Source organism: Myotis lucifugus, unplaced genomic scaffold, assembly GCF_000147115.1.
Source record: "Myotis lucifugus unplaced genomic scaffold, Myoluc2.0 scaffold_196, whole genome shotgun sequence".
Lineage (NCBI taxonomy): Eukaryota > Metazoa > Chordata > Mammalia > Chiroptera > Vespertilionidae > Myotis > Myotis lucifugus.
Window position 1 is genome coordinate 1,187,929 of NW_005871244.1, and position 17,470 is coordinate 1,205,398.

Consider the following 17,470-nt stretch of genomic DNA (forward strand, 5'->3'; position numbering starts at 1 on the left):
GTGATGGTTTAGGTTTGGGGGTGGGGGCAGGTTTGAGGTGATTGCTGGCACAGGGAATCACATCTGAGGTGTAGTTTTTGTTTTCATGCAGGAGCCCTCCCTGGGGGTGCTCAGAGGGAGGCTGGAGGTTGGGAGGCAGGTCCCCACCCCGTCTTTCTCTTCCTTCTTGGCCTGCACTGCCCTGCTTACCCAGCGGATGAGAGTGGCATAGGTGAACGGGGGCCGCATGTTGTGGAACTTGAAGTAGTCCATGTTGTGGAAGAACTCTGTCCAAGGGGGGAGAGGAGTCAGGCCCCACCTAAACCTCCTCACTCCCTCTCCTACCCTCTGCTCTTCCCATGATCAGTTACTGTTTGCTGAGCACTGGATGTAACTTGTGTCACTTACTCTGTACCACTCCCATCAAAATGAGGTGTAACCTCTCAGAGGTTTAAACGAAGGGAAGTAACTTACACGCCAAAAGGACTTAACTGGTTAAGTGGTAGAACCAAGATGACACTCAAGAGCCCTGATCCCTGTTAAACCCACAGCCCAGGCCTTTTGGGTAGTAGGGGATTGGTGAACTTGGGCAAATCACCCCATTTTCCCTTGAGGGGGGGAGGGAGAGTCCCTGGAAATTACATAGGTAGTTCCCTCCCTTCTCCTTTATGACGACCAAATGGCATAGCTGAAGCCCCAATGCCCAGGGGAGATAGGGCTAGACATCTGAGATCCTAATGGGAGCCTACAGGCCACGGACACCCGGAGAGGAAGCTTTGCAAGCAGATGTGCTTGTCCAAAGGCCAGGTGGTGGTGGTGGGGAAGAGCAGTATGGAGCCCCACTCCATTGTATGTCAGTCTGGGGGTCAGGGTTTCAGGGACACCATGCAGGGCACAGACTATTCTTACCTGGGAATGTACTATGTCCATGGCTGCCCCAGAGGTGCCTCCGCACAGCAAACAGGCCATTGGGGCCCTCCTGGGGGCCAGGCCAGGCCGGAAGGGTGGTGCCCGGGGTGCCAGCAGCTACAATGCAGCAGGAGCCCTTGTCAGATGATACCTGGGTGTGGTGAGGGAGAGGCTGGTGACCTGGAGGCTGAAACTTTCCACTTGAATTTTAAATAAGTGAGTGTTTTTAAAACTAAGGGCGCCCTGCCCTGGCCAGTGTGGCTCAGTTGGTTGAGTGTTGTCCCAAAAGGTCACCGGTTCAATTCCTGGTCAGTGCACATGTCCAGGTTTCTCTCTCATGTCTCTCTCTCCCTCTCTCTCATCAATAAAAAAAACCCCAAAACAAAACACTTAAAAGCAAGGGTGCTCTCTTCTCAACTCCAGTCTGATATGTATTCCCACAAAGCAGCATGAGCTGTGTTTATCAGACTGTGGTGTGGGCACTAGTGTGTGTGTAGCTCACCAATGATGGGGGCTGTGAGCTGGGGTTGAATTGGGCTCCTCTATTACCCAAGTCACTTATGTCTGCCTGGCCTCAATTTCCCTCATCTGGGGGTTAGGGATGATAGCAGTGCCTACATTACAGTGGCATCATGAGGACTGAGTAAGTTCACACCAGCAAAGGGATCAGAAGGGATGCCTGTGACCCGTCACCCAGGGCCCACCTCATGGGCATGTGACCTGTACAGCCAGCCATACAGGGCCCTCCCTTTGTTTAATACTCTGTGGCTGCCACCTTGAAATCCGAGGCCTGCATTTTAATTTTGCCCTGGGCCTGCACGTTATACAGCCAGTCCTGCCAGTGACACACAGTCTGCATTAAGTGTCTAGCTACTTGATGTGGCTTTGAAAACAAGGTTATGATATTTCAAGAGCTTAGGGTCAGAGGGCTTGTAAGTGGAGGGGCGTAGATTCTCAGATCTGGGCATGTTTGGAGCTGGGAATGGGCCCACAGATCCCAGGGCCTGGGTGTAAGAATAGGTCCCCTGCACACTGCAGGGCCCTTCCCTGTCCCCTTCCACCAGCAGTCTGTGCTGCCATGAGGCCTGGGGTGACTTACCACGGATGGAGGCGTGGTCAGGGCCATCTTCCCAGCCAGGTGGGCCTGCATAGCACCCAACTTCTCCTTCTCCAGCACCAGCTGTGAGGACAGGCACACAGTGAAACCTCAACCTGGCCTCTTTCCACCATGTTTTTGCCCAGGCTATGTTCTTCCCTGGGAGTGCCCTTCCCCCTTCCTTCCTTTATGTTAGTCTCCATCCTGGGTGAGCTCAGCTTCTGGCACAGGGTGGACATAAGGTTTGCCCACCATCCCCCCACCGTCACCCCCGGCCCCACGTCACCTGCTGCTCCAGAGATTGCACCACCTCCCTCTGGAGGAGACACTGTGCCCTGCCCTTCTCATCCAGGAGATGGTCTGCCTGGCAGTGCCTGGGGAGGGGGAAGAGTCCATGTAGGTGACCATGGCAGACCTGGCCTCGAGGCTCAATGTTCTCAATGGGGAGGGCTCAGCCTCTAACCCCTCTACCTCGGTCTCCCTCTCACACCATTCCTTCAACACATGCTACTTGGTATCTCCTTTGTGCCAGGCCTGAGCAGGCTACTTGAGCCTGGCCAGGGTGTTGGAGATGACTTAGAAGGAGGTAAGCTGGAAGTAGCCAGGTAGGTGAGAGCAGGAAAGGCATTCCAGATGGAGGGAAGGCCTGGTGGTGAAGAGGATAGGATACATTGAGTTGCCAGTGATAGTTGGGTAGGGTTGGAGAAAGTGTGTGACTGTGTGTGTGTGTGTGTGTTTGGTATCTGGGGGTATCTTGTATCTGGTTGTGATGAGGCTAAGAAGAGGCAGCAAAAGCCATTTTGAGGAGCTGGGACTTTGGGGATCAATAAAATCAGCCTGGTGTGTTGGCATGACAGGTAGAAGGGCAAAGCAGGTAGGAGTGTGGATTCTGAAGCCTGGCTGCCTGGGTTCAAATCCCAGCTCAGTCACTCAGGAACTTGGTAATCTTGATCAACACACTGAACCTCTTTGGCCTGTTTCTTAGTCTGTAAAATAATAGTACAGGTAAATAATAGTATACATTATTATGCCCCATATACAGATGAGAAAACCAAGGCCCAGGGAAGCTAAGCAACTTGCCCAAGATCTTAGAGCCAGTGATGGACAGAGCCTGGATTTGAATTCTCAGTCTCAGCTTTTGCCTCTTTTTTTTTAATCCTTACCAAGGAGATTATATATATATATATATATATATATATATATATATATATATATATATATATAAATTTTAAATATATTTTATTGATTTCTTACAGAGAGGAAGGGAGAGGGATAGAGAGTTAGAAACATCGATGAGAAAGAAACATCGATCAGCTGCCTCCTGTACACCCCCCACTGGGGATGTGCCCGCAACCAAGGCACATGCCCTTTACTGGAATCAAACCTGGGACCCCTCAGTCTGCAGGCCAATGCTCTATCCACCGAGCCAAATCAGTCAGGGCCCGAGGATATATTTTCCATAGATTTTTAGAGAGAGTGGAAGGGAGGGAGGGAGGGAGGGAGAGAGAGAGAGAGAGAGAGAGAGAGAGAGAGAGAGAGAGACTCTATGTGAAGACACATGGATATCCTCCTGCACATGCAGGAAGATTGTAGGTATGTACTGGTACTGGGATTGTAGGTACATACCCTTGACCAGGAATTGAACCTACAACCCTTTGGTGTGCAGGCCGATGCTCCAACCACTTAGCACAGCAGCCAGGGCTCAGCTTTTGCCTCTTTTATCAAATTACTACCTACCGGGGTGAGGCCTGAGCTGAGACCTGCACCCAAGACCTCCTCCCACAAACTGGGGACCGCTCTGGACTGGAATAGGCCTGGGCCACTCACTTGAGGAAGTCCTCTGGCTCCTCAAAGACCTTCTCACATCCGGGCCACTTGCAGACACCATTTGCCAGCAGTGAGTAGGAGCCCTGGGGCACGGTCGAAAGGGTGCTGGGGGGACAGAAGGTGTCAGGGGAGGGAATACCAAGGCAAGGGTCCTTCCCAGCTTTTCCCACTGACCTGTCTTTCTTGGGTGCACCAGGGCTTGGGAAGGTGCAGAGCAATGCTGGTTCCCTGGACACCCACTCCAGGCTGGCCATGTTGATCCCTGTAGGTAGGGACAGGGCACCTTTGGAGACGGAGACTATGAACTGGGCTCTGGAGCTTGGCCCACAAGGCCTCTCCTTTTGAGCTTCCCACCCTCCTGAGCCTCTGGTGTCCCTAACACCCAAGGTTTTTGGTGGAACAGCTCAAAGACTGCCATTCACAAGTCCTGACATTTTGATGAACTCTGCAAAGATCTGGTTCCGTGATTTTGATGTTCTGTACCCTTCAGGTTCTGAGCCTGACATTTTTCGGAGGTTGGAGTTTCCGAGATGATAAAAGCTGACACCTGACCCTTGAGGGCCACAATTCAGCAGCCTACACTGCTCATAGTCAAGGACTTGGGGGGCTCTGGGATTCTGTGGGGCTGTGGGGTGTGGTATTACCAGGTGGCAGGCCAGGCCGGGCCTTGAGAGAGAAGACCCCAGTGGCAGCAGTGGGTGGCGGGAGGCTGATCATAGCTGGTCTTTCCAGTGGGTGCACCTGCAGCATGGGAGTCCGGGCATGGGCATCCACTGTTGAGAGCTGGGGGCACATATGGACTATGGTTCCACCTGGCCTCCTCCCAATTCCCCCACCTACTCCCTCCTCCCTGCCCAGTCACGGTCCATACCTGGTGCATGAAGTGTGGCCTGTCTTGGAGGAGTGCCTGCAAGTGGGGCGAAGGACCCAGCCGTGTTCCAGAAGGTGCCACCATGACGAGGGGCACTGTGGGCAGCTGGGGGGAGAAAGCAGGCAGGAGAGATGCTGTCCTCATCCTCACTGTTCTAAATGTTGAATTCATATGCTCCTCACCACAACCTCACGTGGTAGGTGCTAGGACCATCCCCTTTATACATATGTAAAAACTCAACCTCAGGGAGATTGAGTGACTTTCACAAGATCAACTAATAAGTGGCAGAACTGGCCTCAACTCTGTCATCTCACGCCCTAGGGCCCCATCCTCTCTTCTGTCACATGGGGATGGGGACACATGGCCATACCTGTGGGACCATGATAAAGTCTTCTCTCCTGAGAGGGATTGGGAGTTTGGGGAGAGCCTCGGATCTCTGAGACCTGCTAAGTGGGGACTTTCTTAGCCCCGTGACATCTGCATAAGTCACAGACTTGCCTGGGACCCAGAAAACCACTTCCTGTTCCCCAGCCGGGCCCCCCGCCCGGTGCCACAGTAAAGGTCGGCACCTGTAGGCCCAGGTACTCCACCCTGCTTGCTCCATCCTGGGCCCCGGGCCTCACCTGCAGCTGTGATGGTGGCATGGGGTTCAAGGAGGAGGAGGAGGCATGGGCCCCACCTCGGAGGTCCCGGCCCTGGAAGGTTGCCCCCGGGCCCTTGGCCCCCAGTAGGTCTGAGGCCTTGGGTGCAGCCCTCCAGCTGGACGAGACTCCTGGGGATGGGCTGAGCACCAAGGAAGGGGCCAAGGGCTTGGCAGGCCTGGGGTTGGGCATTGGGTCCTTGTCCAAAGTCAGGCTGTAGAGACATAGGGGAAGGAGTTATACATGTGTTGGCGGTGTGCAAAATACTCAACCACCTGAACCATGTGGACACCCCCTCTGGTCAGAGCAGTCATTGGCTGGAACATGTCCCAAAGGATCCCACAATTAGACCCCAGCTCTAATCATGGGTGCATGCACACATACACACACATTGGTGTCAGGAACATGGGTGTGTGTGTGTGTGTCCGCACACATGTCCCATGTGCAGACTTGCACCATTCAGCATGTGGCTTGCCTACACGTGCTGGCACAGCCCTGGTGGGGATGTGTTCTCCAGAGGGCAGTTGGGGGTTCATGGTGGTTTGTGGGGCCTCAGCCAGGGTAGGTCTCAGCTCCTTCCCCCACCACTTGAGGCCTTGAATTCAGGCCTCAGCCCTCCAGTCCTCCCTGAACCTGGCATCGGTCACACAACCTTTGCTGATCCCACAACCTTTTCTGATCCCACTGGGGCTGGTCTCTGATTTTCTTCTGGGAGCATAATTTTACCCCAGTGACTTGGGCATATCTGGGAGTGGCAGGGGACGTGGACTCAAAAGATCCCACTGGTTGCTGTGAAGGGACAGACTCTAAGAAGGTGAGGGCAGAAATAGAGGACTAGTGAGGAAGCTACTGCAACAGTCCCAGTAAATGACGATGGTAGCACAGACCAGGATGGTGACAGTGGAGATGGTGAGAAGTGGGTGGATTCTGAGCATGTTTGGAAGGTAGAGTCAGAGAACTTTCTGGTAGCTTGGATCTGGGGCTGAGAGAGAGAGAAAGTGACAGAGCAGCTGTAAGGACAGAGCTGATGTCACCTAGGATGAGGGAGACGGGGGAAACAAAGTAGGGGGGTGATGATCCAGGTGTGGATGAACATGAAGAGTCTGGCATTAGACATACTAGTGGAAATGCTGGATGGACAGCTGAGTGGGAGTCTGGTCATCTCTGGGCTCTACCGTGCACAGAACTGACATGGCAGGTGCCAGACGAGGAGAGACAGGCTCTCTTGAGCCGGGGCCTGTGGGAGCTCCTCAATTCAGTCCCTATCAGAATCTACCCCAAAGCCTTTGTGCTCATGCAGTTTGGCTTGCCTGAAATGCCCACTCTTCCTCCTCTTCCCCTGTCCAAGGCCAATCCAGAAAGCCCTTCATAGTGGCTCTAGAACCCTATACTTCCCAACAGGCAGGGCTTTGGTTTCCCAGAATCCTGTAATCCCAGTCCTAGAGGAAGTCAGAGCTAGAAGGGACTGCCCAGTCCAACCTCCATGTTACTGAAGAGGACACCCAGGTGCAGCATTCCACAGTCCCATGGCGACTTGGGAACTCCACTGCTTTCTCCAGAAAATTTGTGTGTGTGTGTCCACATTTCACAGGCCCCCTGCTGTGGGGCGGTGTGTGTCTCCCGCATCACCCAACAGTACAGGGTGGGGCAAACAGCTGCCGAGAACAGCTTGCACCTTCCTTTCTTTGCTGTCAGCCATGGGGGTTGTCAGAGCTGTGGTGCTGAGGGAGGTGGGGTGAAAATTCAGATCCTCAACTCTTAGTCTCCCCTGGGGGTTAGAACATTACTGTGTGAGAAACAGGAGCCTGGGCCTCTGAAGGCTCAGGATAAGAGCCTGAGAGAACATCAGTGACAACGAGGAGGTACGTGAAGGAATGAGCGGATGAATGAAGGTGGAAATCAGGGTGATGCTTCTACAAGCCAAGGAATGCCAAAAATTACCAGGAAATCATGAGAAGCTGGGAGGGAGGCCTGGACACTTTCTCCCTCACTGCTGTAGAAGGAGCCAATCCTGCCATCACCTTGATCTAGGACTTCAGGCCTCCAGAACCAAGACAATACATTTCTGTTAAGTCACCCTGTTTGTGGTACTTTGTTACAGAAGTGGAGCAAACTAGTGAGTGGATGTTTTCCATTACCCTCACGTGGTCCACACAGCTTCCTGCGGTCACTTCTGAAGCTGCCTGGACAGTTGGCCAGAGCTTATAAGAAATCTCCTCCCCAAACACATGTGGAATGGCCTGACTCAGGGAAGCAGAGATACATTCTCAGAAAGGGGACATGGGTATGGTCTGTCTGGTAGTGGGGTACGGGAGGGCTGGGCTGGGCAGCCAGCTTCCTGCACTGTCTGGTGGGGCGTCCCTTTCTGACTATTTCTCAGAAGACGCATGGAGGATGTTTCTGGGACATAGATTGTGTTTTCATATCGGGGTCTGCATCTGGGCCCTGTTGTCAGAGCCTCCAACTTCCCCAGATTTTTCCGCCATTGACGTCACAGCGGCCGGATGCGCTGGGCTTCATCGGCACCGAGGAGGAAGACAAAGGGGCAGACACCCAACCCCACAGGTTTCGTTCCGAGAATTGGCTGGCCCATCCTTCAGCTGGTGTGGCCCAGGTGGGGTGATGAGGGTGCTGGCGGATGTGGTGAGTGACGTCCATCTGGCCACCATGACAAGCCCTGGGGCCCTGTAGACCTGGCCCTTCTCAGGCAAGAATAGGCCCAAGATTTGAGGCTTGAGGAGTGCCATGCAGATCCTACAGATACTGGGACCCTCAGGGTCTTCAACCCCAGAGTCATGGGACATCATTACTTAGATTCAAAGGATCCCAGAATCTCAAACCCACAGACTCTATGGGGTCCATGGGTCCAACTTCTTAGCATGTGAACCAATGTTCCTGGTATCCAAACATACTGAAACTCCCAAAAGGACAGAAAGCTCACTACTTCATTGGGTCTTTCACCTACCAGGCCTGGAATTGCAATAACAACCCCCACTCCCCCCAGTCTCCATCCCAAGTTCTGCGAAGGCAGGAGAGTCAGGATTACCCCCTATCCTTTCCCCAGCCTGGAGCCAGGCTCTGCTACTAACTAGCTACAATTCTCTTCAGGCTCCTATGTGAATTGGGACAATAACAATCCCCATCTTCCATGAAATGCTTAGCAAAATGTCAGTGATCGATGAATGGACACTGCAGGACCTTAGACTCCCTGTCCATTCTGGGACAATGTTCCAGACTCACAGTCACTCTGCCGGAGATGGGGAAGGAAGACAGGGGTGGTTGAGGCTGGTGCACCTTTGGTGAGGGCCTTGTGGCAGGAAGCAGGAAAAGCCCTGGCCTTTGCTAGTAGAAATCCCACCACCAGGCTCTCTGGAAAGGCGCTGGGAACCAGTGCCAACTCTGGGGACATGGATGAGCTCTGTCCATAGTCAGACCCACTGACCGATGTCCTCCTAGTGACACCAACCTCAGCCCACGAGGCCTCCTTTCCCATGAGGCCCCGGGACCCACCCAGCTAGCTCTTGGGAGGCTAAGCCCCACACTGTGACCATGGATCCTCCTGCCTTAGTGAGGGTCCCACCTGTGAGAAGACAGAATGAGGAATGGCAGCAGATGGGGGACAACCCATGTCCCCTTGCCCCCTCATGGGTGCTGAGAGGTAAACTGAGGCTCAGAGTAGGGGAGAGAGACAGAGCAACGCTTCCACTGAGAGTCTTAAGAGCTGAGCTAGGGTCTCAAATCTGCCAATGTATTTCTGTGAGGACTTGGGAGAGGCCCTCTCACCCATTTCTGGGCTTCAATTTGCTCCTCTTATACACTGGGAAGGGGAGAGGTGTGGAATAGGTGAGGGCCAGGGCCCTTCCACTCTGTGTCAGGGTGAGTTAGGTGTAGAGCTTCAAGTTGACAACTGCTCCTCTATCCACGGGACTGAGAGACAGGGATATATAGAGACTCATAGAGACAAAGAGAGACACAAACAAAGAGACAGACATAGGGGAAGAGAGAGACACAGAGAACAAGAGATATGAAGAGAGATGGAGAGACCTGAGGTGGGACAGAGATAGAGTGAGAGACAAAGAACAATAGAGACAGTGAGAGATTCTGAGGTGAAACATTATATATATATATATATATATATATATATATATATATATATATAGAGAGAGAGAGAGAGAGAGAGAGAGAGAGAGAGAGAGAGAGAATGCCCCAAATAAGAACAGTTGCTGGCCTCTGGATGGTGCCTGAAATGATGAGGAATAACAAAGGGTGACATGAGGGCTACACCTAGGGCTTTGTATTGTATTGTGTTGCAAAGCAATAATCAGCAAAGTGGTATGGCTCTAGTATAAGAGCAGACACTGAGGAACAGAACAGAAAAGAAAGCCCAAACACAGACCCATGACTACAGGGAATGGAGTTTGTGATGACTGCCCAAACTGGGGGATGGTGTAGGATAGATGGTTTAATAAATGTTTCTGGGATAATTAAGGGAAAAATAAAATGATTGAATGAACAATTAGTCCATTTTCTCACTAACCCCTCCCTGCCCAGTTTGAAATATCAGCATCATCATATAACCTAAAATAAATTCCAGATCCATTAAAAAGATAAATAATAATATCTAATATGGATCCCAGGCCCTATGCTAAGAACTTAACATGGTTAATAGATTTAATTCTCACAACCACCTTTGAGGTAGATACTATTATTACTATCACAGTATGTATGAGGAAATGGAGGTACAGAAAGTTTAAATGCCTGGCTAAAAATCACACAGATGGCTTGGGGTGAGACTGGGTTTGTCACAGACAGTCTGACTCCAACACATGTGAACACATCTCATTTTCAAGTGGGAAAGGACTTTCTAAGCACAAAACCAAAGACAGTAACCACAGAAGGAAAAGCTAATCTATTTGACTATATAAAAACATCACAAGTATCACAAAACACTGTGAACAAATAGAAAAAGAAAATATTTGCTATATATGTAGGGCTGATGGAAGGTTAATATCCTTTTAAATAAAGAGCTATGGTAAATCAATAAGAAAAAAAGATGAACACCCTATTAGGATGAAGGACACCAGACCCCCAAAAGCACAAATAGTCAACAAACAGTTAAGTAATCAAAGAATGTAAATTTCAACAATGTGGTAATATTTTTTTCTTACCTGTTATGTTGAGAAAGGATTTAAAAATGACAATACCCACCCAGGGTTAGATTGAGTAGAGGGAGCATAAAACAGTACAACCTTTGGAAGAACAGTTTGCAAAGAGGGTCAGAAACCTTAAAAATGCACACACCCTTTGCCATAAGAACTCTATTTTCAGGAATCCAAGGGACAAATCAGGGATGATTATGGGGGAAAACGAGAAACAACCCAAATGTCCAGTGATGGGCATTTGGTCGAATCAATCATGGTTCATGCCAATGTGAGGTCAGTTTTGACAGCCGTGAAAGATCATATGTTGAAACAATTTTCAGTGATCTACAAAAATGCTCCTATTAATTGAATAAAGCAGGAACAAAGCCAATAAATAGTGTGATTCTAATTTAGTTAAAAAATACTAACAGCTAAAACTTTGTGAGCACTTGCTAAGCCTGCAGAGACGAACTCATCCCAGCCTTGAACAGCCTGTTCTGTTCCTGGACATGAACTCTGGACACACACACACACACACACACACACACACACAAGGTCCTGGGATTAGGACCACACAGTTAAACCACAGTTGACAGTGGCATCAAGTGCCCTCCAGGAGGGTCTGCTTTTATACAAGAACAAGTTCAGTTAAGTCCACAACCTGACCCGACAGCTCATGGTCCTCCTTTGATCAGAGCACACAGAATTGATGATCATTCTTATAAAATGTAAATGTCCTCATCAGCATTACTCAACACACTGTTATTGAGCTCCAACTGTGTATAAAGTTCTGTGCCATATGCTGGGTGGGAAGGCAAGACAAGAGAGCAGGTGAGATGGTGGGAGAAAGACTGAGGAAAGGAATCAGATGGAGTGTGGTCAAGACAGAGGACACAGACAGGAAAAATGGTCATAGCAGATACAGACAGAAGGATGGAAATTCTGAGTCAGGGAAACAGACAGAGAAAGAGCGGGTCAGATAAACATGGAATAGGTGAGACAGGGCGAATAGAGACAGAAGGATGGGCGATATTGAGAGAGAAGAGACGAAGAGAGGTGAGAGATGTAACTGAAATTTTCAGTTATACCTGGACAGCATTTCAAGTTGTTTAAAGATCTGAAATTCATAAAGATTGGTAGTTGACATATTTAAAAAAATCCTACCCATCTATATATCAATTTAATTATCTTTGCCTCCACCCAAGCATAGATTAAGTACTCTACCTATCAGTCTTCTGGCATTTATTATTATTATTGTAAAAAATACCTTACCTGACCAGGACCACAGTAGCCGCATGTGTTTGGACTATATGGAGGACTCCTGACCCTCCAGTGCCTACCTCATTGTCATCTCTTCCACTGGACCCGCATATCTGGTGGGGAAGAGCGGGAACACTCACCTTGGTGAAGTAGACTGACAGAAAAAGATCAGCCTGGCTTGTGGGAAACTGTCATATATCAAAAACAACTTTGCTTTTATACCGAGAAGAAAACCCACAGTGTGGAAGCCACCTCTCTCTTCTAATAATCCAATTTTTTTCGATGACTGTGTGCACTTATTATCACCGGGTGGGGGGGGGCTCTCATAGTTCTCTCTCTCTCTCTCTCTCTCTCTCTCTCTCTCTCTCTCTCTCTCTCTCGTTTCTCCTCTTCTTGATTATGAGACTTAAACGGAAATTTTGAAATTTTGGTTTTTCTCTTGCCCTTTACAAGTCATCTGAAAATATTTCTTCCCCTCACCACAGAGGTGAGAGCTATCAATGAGATAACAGGACTCACGAGAAACCACAGTTTTTTTTTTAAACAAAAGTGTGTAGAGTTAGGAAAAACAACAAAGGAAAAGAACTCAAATAAATCACAGGGCGCCCTGGGTGTTCACAGACCCTACTCTGTGAGTGAGAGGCTATTTGAGGCTCTCCTGGAAAAGAAACAGAGGCACCAAACCCCTATGTGTGGATGGGAAACACCAGGGAAAGAAATGGAATAGGGCTGGGTTTCCAGAGGCTTTGCCCTGCTTCAGGCCTCAGTTCCCCCATAGGATGTCCCCCTTAGGTGGCATTACTATGGTCATCACTGTTCTTACTGACCAGGAAGGGGGAGCTCTGGACATCCTTGCAACCCATCTTCCCACAGAGGGTGAGGGAAATTACTAGATGGAGAAAAAATCAGAGAGTCCTCCCCACGCCCCACAGTTCCCAGAATGGAAGAGTCTGAGAATCACTGGCTCCCAGAATCCACTGAGCATCACTGAGTGAGGACAGGGAGAAAAGTCTCATTTCATCATGGCCTGAGAGCTCTGACCCAGAGGCCACCTTGTGGGGAAGGTCCTGACCAGGACCCCAGTATTAATGCACCCATCCTCACGAAGCCCAGCCCGCTCATAGTCAGGGATACCATGGCCTGATGCTTCTGCCTCAGCCTTTGTGACTTTCTACTTAGAGAAATCCCCGTTTCCAAGGCTTTAGGAGTCCAAATATCTGCCAACATCCCCGTAGCTGACATTTATCTCAAATTCTCCATGTGCCAGGCATAGTGCTGAACATTTCTCACAAATGGTCACATTCGTGCCCTAGCCTGTTTGACTCAATGGATAGAGCGCTGGCCCTCGGACTAAAGGGTCCCTGGTTCAATTCTGGTCAAGGGCACATACCTCAGTTGCAGGCTTGATCCCCAGCCCTGGTCGGGGTGCATGGGGGAGACAACCAATCGATGTGTCTCTCTCACATCGATGTTTCTCTCTCTCTGTCTCTCCCCATCCCTTCCACTCTTTCTAAAAATCAATGCAAAAATATCATCTGGTGAGGGTTAACAAGAACAACAACATGGTCACATTCAATCCTCACCAAAGCCCGTTGAGGTCCATCTTGACATCATGGCCATTACACAGGTGAACAAAATGGAGACGCGAAGTAGTCAAGAAACTTGTCCCAGATCACAGAGCTGGCAGGTGCGGGGCCCTGCCTTTTGGTGCCAGACTTTGAAACCCCCAAGTTTCCTTGATCCCAACAGTCTCAGGTTTTAAATACTAGGATGCAATGACAGGGAGGTTCTCAGGTTCTTCTGGGGGGCTTGAAGGTTGTGCGGTGTTAAGGTTGTCCAAGAATTGGTGGCCGCATTTCCTCACCTCAGCGAGCACCTCCTCCAATCAATGCTCAACAGGGGAGACCAGCACCCAGGGGCTTCTCCTGACAGGCCATGGCTGAGACTCCCAGTCCCCGGCTCCCCGATGCCCGGCATGGCCCAGGATTGTGTCATCCAACGTTCACTCCAAAGTATCCGCAAGACTGGTTTCAGGCCTGGGGAAGAGAAATTGGAAACAGCTTTTTATTCACATGGTACAAACCTTGTGCCCAAGACCCACCCTTTCACCCCTTTGCCTCTATTCCTCCCCTCTCAATAAAAGGAGAGCCTCTTTCCTCAACTCAGACTCACCTTTCTGGAAAAGCCCAGAGGGGGCCTGATGGCTTGGCTTTGTGAAGATAAGAAAAAAAAAAAGGTGAATAGAAAAAAAAAAGACCTTAAAAAAACCAGCCAACAACGACAATTGAAAAAAACACACACAAACCCAACCCTCCCTACCATTAGGTCAAAACAAAACTTTCACTGGTTGAAGCTTCTGAGTTGGTGGGACATGTCTGGGACCCAAATATGGCCTGTGTGCCAGGCATCCAGGGGATGCACCAAGGTGGGGTAAGGTTCTCAGGTTGAGACCTGTAGGAACCCTGTGTACAGCAGGGGCTTAACAGTTGTGGCATATGGCTGGGAGCAAGCGGCCGGGGGTGGTGGTGGTGGGGGGTGAGGATTAGTGTACTTGTCAAGAAAGAGTCCTGGGAAGCTGACCCCTTGCTCCCCATGGACTTGGGCCTAAACATTTCTTACACTTGCTGAGTAACTATTAACCAGGCCAGTTCTAGAAGCTGAGGCCTCATTCCCTGTCCCAGCTCTTGCCCTTCCTGAGAGAAGGGGCTGGTTTTTTCTTTCAGGTTCAGAGGTACGGGCTGAACCTCCCTTATGCCTTCCCAGACCATCTCTCCCTTACTGTCACAGGAGTGGCCAGAGAAAGAGGAGGAAAACTGAGAGTGGTGGCCCAAAGATTCCCAGGAGGCTACTTGAGTGAGGCTCAGGATGTGTGGGGGGGAGGGGGAGGCTGCTGCTGCTGAGAGCCGGGACCCTTGCAGAGTGAGAACTGGGGGGTCAGGTAGGCAGAGAGGGACAGAGTTCATCACCTCTTCTCTGTACTGGACTACATCCTCTCCAATGAAGGCTTCTGGGGGACAGTGGGCAGAATTAAACAAAGAGGTAGGGCCGGCTGGCATGGCTCAGTGGTTGAACGTCGACCTATGAACCAGGAGGTCACGGTTTGATTCCATGACAGGCCACATTCCCAGGTTGTGGGCTCGATCCCCAGTAGGGGGTGTGCAGGAGGCAGCCAATCAATGACTGTCTCTCACCACTGATGTTTCTATCTCTCTTTCCCTTTCCCCTCCTCTCTGAAAGCAATAAAAATATATAAAAAACAAACAAAAACAGAAACAGAAACCCCCACAAAAAAACAAAGAGGTGGGTGAAAATCCCCAGAGAAGGGGGTCTTTGACAAAGACTTGAAGGGAAGTGAGGGAGGGATCCATGTACACATCTGAGTAATTCCAGAGGAAACATCCTGTGCAAAGGCCCTGAGGTGGGTGGGAGTGTGTCTGATTTTCTCAAGGTCTGCTAAGGAGGTTGTAAGGTTATAATAGTGTGAGAGAGAGGGAGAGGGGTAGGAGGTGAGGTGAGAGAGGAGACAAGAGGGTTGGTTAGTCAATGCAGGACCTTGTAGGAGGAGGCCACAGGAGAACTGTGAGCAGATGAGATTTAACAGGATCCCTCTGATTGTTGAGTGTAGAACTGACTGTAGGAATAAGGGTAGAAGCAGGGGGGCCAGTGAGAGAGAGGCTACTGCAATAGTTCAGGGGACTGGTGTTGGTGTTGGCAGTGGAGGGGGTGAGAAAAGGGTGGATTTGGGAAATATTGTAAAAGGAGAGCTGATAGGATCTGTTAAAGGATGAGAGTCTGGGGTCTAGACTTGGCCACAGACAATGCCCTAATTGGGAAGGTAGGAAGGAGTCCCTGGACTACTCACCAGATTGGATTTTAGGTGATACAAAAATAAAGTTCTATCTATTTAAGTTCCCATTATTTCATGATTCTTCTGTTACTTGCAGCTGAACATATTCCTTTCTGACCCATGACCCCTGGACACCGAGACATGAGGGGGAGAGGAGGTAGCTGCTGGGGGGACCACCTTCCTCATAGGGATGTTTTGAGTCAAAACCTTTCATACAGTAGATGTTCAGTAAATCCTCCTAGGATGGAGGAGAAATGTATGAATGGACATGCTCAGTGGACAAAAGCTACAATTTGGTTCCCATAGGTGAGACCTCAAAGGGAGAGTGAAAGGAGTTGACTAGATGGAGGAAGCAGAAAGAGCAGCTCTCTTGGGAGAGGGAACAGTAGAAGAGATGGAGGCAGATAGAAAGGAGGTGAGGCCACTGTGGGATGTGGAGGACTGAGTGGGGCAAGAAGGACAGGGCTTGGATTTGTGATTATGCTAGCCAGTGTCTGCCAACATGCCTAATCAACTCTTGGCGGCATAGTCAAGCTTAGTGTTTTGCTGAGCTGCTTAGAAAAAGCTAACCTTTCAAAAAAGTTATATTTTTCATCTGGCCATTCATTCAGTAATGGTGCCAAGTCCTGGAGAATGCTGAGGATGACAATCAGGGGCATCCTTGCCTAGTCACACTCAAGCAAAGGCTTGGAGGTGGGCAGAGGAGATCCAGTAACTGCGACAGGAGAGTTCATTTTGCTTTCTTAGATTTCGCACCAGAGTGCAGTCTAGGTCTTGAGGGGCTTTGGGGATTCACAGCTCGGGGGCAATGGGGAGTCACGGAGGGTTAGGGAGCAGGTAAATCCACTCACAAGTGGCATTTTATGGTTCTGTTACTTGACCACCCCATAGCCCAGACTGCCTACGCACTGTCCTCTCCTCCTGCTTCCTTATTGGCTCTTTATTCCCTCCTACACACCACCTATAACGTCCCGTAGGCTCTGCTCTTTCATATCTCGCTTCTATGTCCCTTTGCACTACCCTTTGAGGGCTCCACTTAGCTCTGGCTCCCCCATTGGCTATCTGACATCTCTCTTCCTTGCTCCCACCTTCATCCCCATCGGCTCTGTCCCTCCAGTCCCGCCTCCGACGCTCTCACACACCGCCTCTCGAGCTCCTTCTGGCCTCCATAAGAACTAGTTCCGCCCTGGCACCACCCCTTGAAGGCTTCATGCAGGCTCACAGACTCCCCGTTGGCTCGCTGCATCCTTTATCGTCACCCCTCCTCTACGACACCGGCGCGTGGCTCCCATTGGCTGTTCACTGTTTCTAGCTTTCAACCACCTACCTACGCAACCCTGGGATCTCCTACTTTTCAGGCCTCTCTGTTCGCTGCCTGCTGCCCCCATCGCCTGTAGCCACTCCATTTACCCCGCCACCCAGATGCCAATCCCGCTCATGCTTCCCCATTAGCTGTCCTGCTTCTCTCTTCATCCCAGACCCTACACCACCCCCATTCAGGTCTCCCCATTGATTCACCGATCACCCTGCCTCTTACACCGCCCACTCTCTGACGTCCCTATTGGCTGCGTGCGTCTCCTGCGCTCGATTCACTGTCTATGTCACCGTGCGTGGCTCCCCATTGGCTGCCTGATACACCTGTCTGCGTCTCACGCCTTCGGCCTCCGTGAGCTGTACCCCCTCCCCGCCCCCCGCGCGGGCCTTCCCATTGGCTGCCCGCCCCTTCAGGCCCGGCCCCCGCCGGTCCCGCCGCCGGTGCCGTCGGTGCCACCGCCGATATGGCGCACACGGCCCCTTTTGGAGCCCCCGCTGCGGCCTCCTGCGCCCCCCTCGCGGGAGGGGGAGAAGCCCTGAAGCTCTGTTCGAAGGAACGGCGGCCCCGCGGAGGTTGCTGTTTGC

General features: G+C 50.7%; 1 protein-coding gene across 1 annotated transcript in view; it reads right to left on the reverse strand.

Moving 5' to 3' along the window:
* Positions 1–14,076, reverse strand: part of FOXP3 (forkhead box P3) — a 16,336-nt gene extending 2,260 nt beyond the window's left edge. Inside the window, exons 1-10 of the mRNA XM_023760953.1 lie at positions 13,308–14,076; positions 5,306–5,537; positions 4,683–4,787; positions 4,456–4,594; positions 3,986–4,073; positions 3,812–3,916; positions 2,271–2,358; positions 1,988–2,068; positions 889–1,039; positions 190–266 (exon numbers count right to left, since the gene is read on the reverse strand). Coding sequence (XP_023616721.1) covers positions 190–266; positions 889–1,039; positions 1,988–2,068; positions 2,271–2,358; positions 3,812–3,916; positions 3,986–4,073; positions 4,456–4,594; positions 4,683–4,787; positions 5,306–5,537; positions 13,308–13,327 — 1,086 coding nt within the window. The 5' untranslated portion in view covers positions 13,328–14,076. The remainder of the gene's footprint in view (positions 1–189; positions 267–888; positions 1,040–1,987; positions 2,069–2,270; positions 2,359–3,811; positions 3,917–3,985; positions 4,074–4,455; positions 4,595–4,682; positions 4,788–5,305; positions 5,538–13,307) is intronic.
* Positions 14,077–17,470: the final 3,394 nt, after the last annotated feature.